The sequence below is a fragment of the Pyxicephalus adspersus genome, chromosome 9, assembly GCF_032062135.1.
Source record: "Pyxicephalus adspersus chromosome 9, UCB_Pads_2.0, whole genome shotgun sequence".
Taxonomy (NCBI): Eukaryota; Metazoa; Chordata; class Amphibia; order Anura; family Pyxicephalidae; genus Pyxicephalus; species Pyxicephalus adspersus.
This window is the reverse complement of record NC_092866.1, coordinates 348,145-349,081: the sequence shown is the minus strand read 5'-3', so window position 1 is coordinate 349,081 and position 937 is coordinate 348,145. Positions and strand designations below refer to the sequence as shown.

General features: G+C 58.4%; 2 protein-coding genes across 3 annotated transcripts in view; one reads left to right on the top strand and one right to left on the bottom strand.

Moving 5' to 3' along the window:
- Window positions 1-347, bottom strand: part of CSNK2A2 (casein kinase 2 alpha 2) — an 8,618-nt gene extending 8,271 nt beyond the window's left edge. Inside the window, exon 1 of the mRNA XM_072421496.1 lies at window positions 214-347. Coding sequence (XP_072277597.1) covers window positions 214-317 — 104 coding nt within the window. The 5' untranslated portion in view covers window positions 318-347. The remainder of the gene's footprint in view (window positions 1-213) is intronic.
- Window positions 348-645: 298 nt separating this feature from the next.
- Window positions 646-937, top strand: part of CFAP263 (cilia and flagella associated protein 263) — a 13,912-nt gene continuing 13,620 nt past the window's right edge. For both annotated transcript variants that reach the window (XM_072421495.1, XM_072421494.1), the window contains exon 1: window positions 646-840. In XM_072421495.1, the coding sequence (XP_072277596.1) occupies window positions 731-840 (110 nt within the window). In that variant the 5' untranslated portion in view covers window positions 646-730. The remainder of the gene's footprint in view (window positions 841-937) is intronic.

Here is a 937-nt window from a genome sequence, read left to right as displayed (position 1 = left end):
GGGTAATATACATTATACTGGGACATCCGCCCCATCATCCTCAATTCGGGGGCTCTCATGGGTATAATGTGGGGACCAATCAGATCGTTGCTGACCCTCTGATGGCGATCGGTTGCTATGGGTTACCACAGACAGGAAATTGGCAATGTTACCGATCTCCCCTCCCCCTTCCGCATAGGCCTCCCCTCCCCCTCATATACCCCGGTCAGTTACCCCCAGGCGGGCTGGTGCGCCTCATAGTCCCAGTAGTCGCGGCTCCTTTGGCTGTTGACATCGGCATAGACCCGGGCTCTGCTCCCGGCCTGCGGGCCCGGCATGACGGCTATAGGGGCGGAGCACAGGGCCCGCCGGCCGCCTCTCAGCAGCAGCTGCAGGAAGAGGGGGGGAGAGGCGGCAACAAGCGCAGCCAGCCCGGCAACACCGACACCGACTTCCGGGAACCGCTGTGAGAAGGCGGCACCACAGAGCACTCCAACCGGTCAGGAGGAGAAAGTGCATCCGCTAGCCCAACAAAAGCTTTACACAGCGACCTCGCCGGTGTGGAGGAGTAACTGTACCCTGCTATACACTAAAGATACTTACAGCTCCCCAGTCGGTCAGAAAGAGGAACTGTAACTCTGCCCTAGATTTCACACACGTACCCAGCGTCCCCTGCCGGACAGGAGGAGAAACATCATCACGTTGTCCTGGAGATTGCGCGGCGTAGTGGCGTCATGTTGCCAGGGTAACCATGGCGGAGACGGACGCGGAGAGTGTGCGGACCGAGTCTCAGGGCGGTGACATTCTGTGTTTGGCCGAGTTCAACGTGGAGCAACTGTTGGAGCTGACCCAGAACGTCAGGTGAGCCGAATACAGGGAGTTACTGGTCCATGGATCCATTGGACTCAAAGTGGGTTCTATTGGTTGGGTGCTGTCCATGGATCCATTGGACTCATAT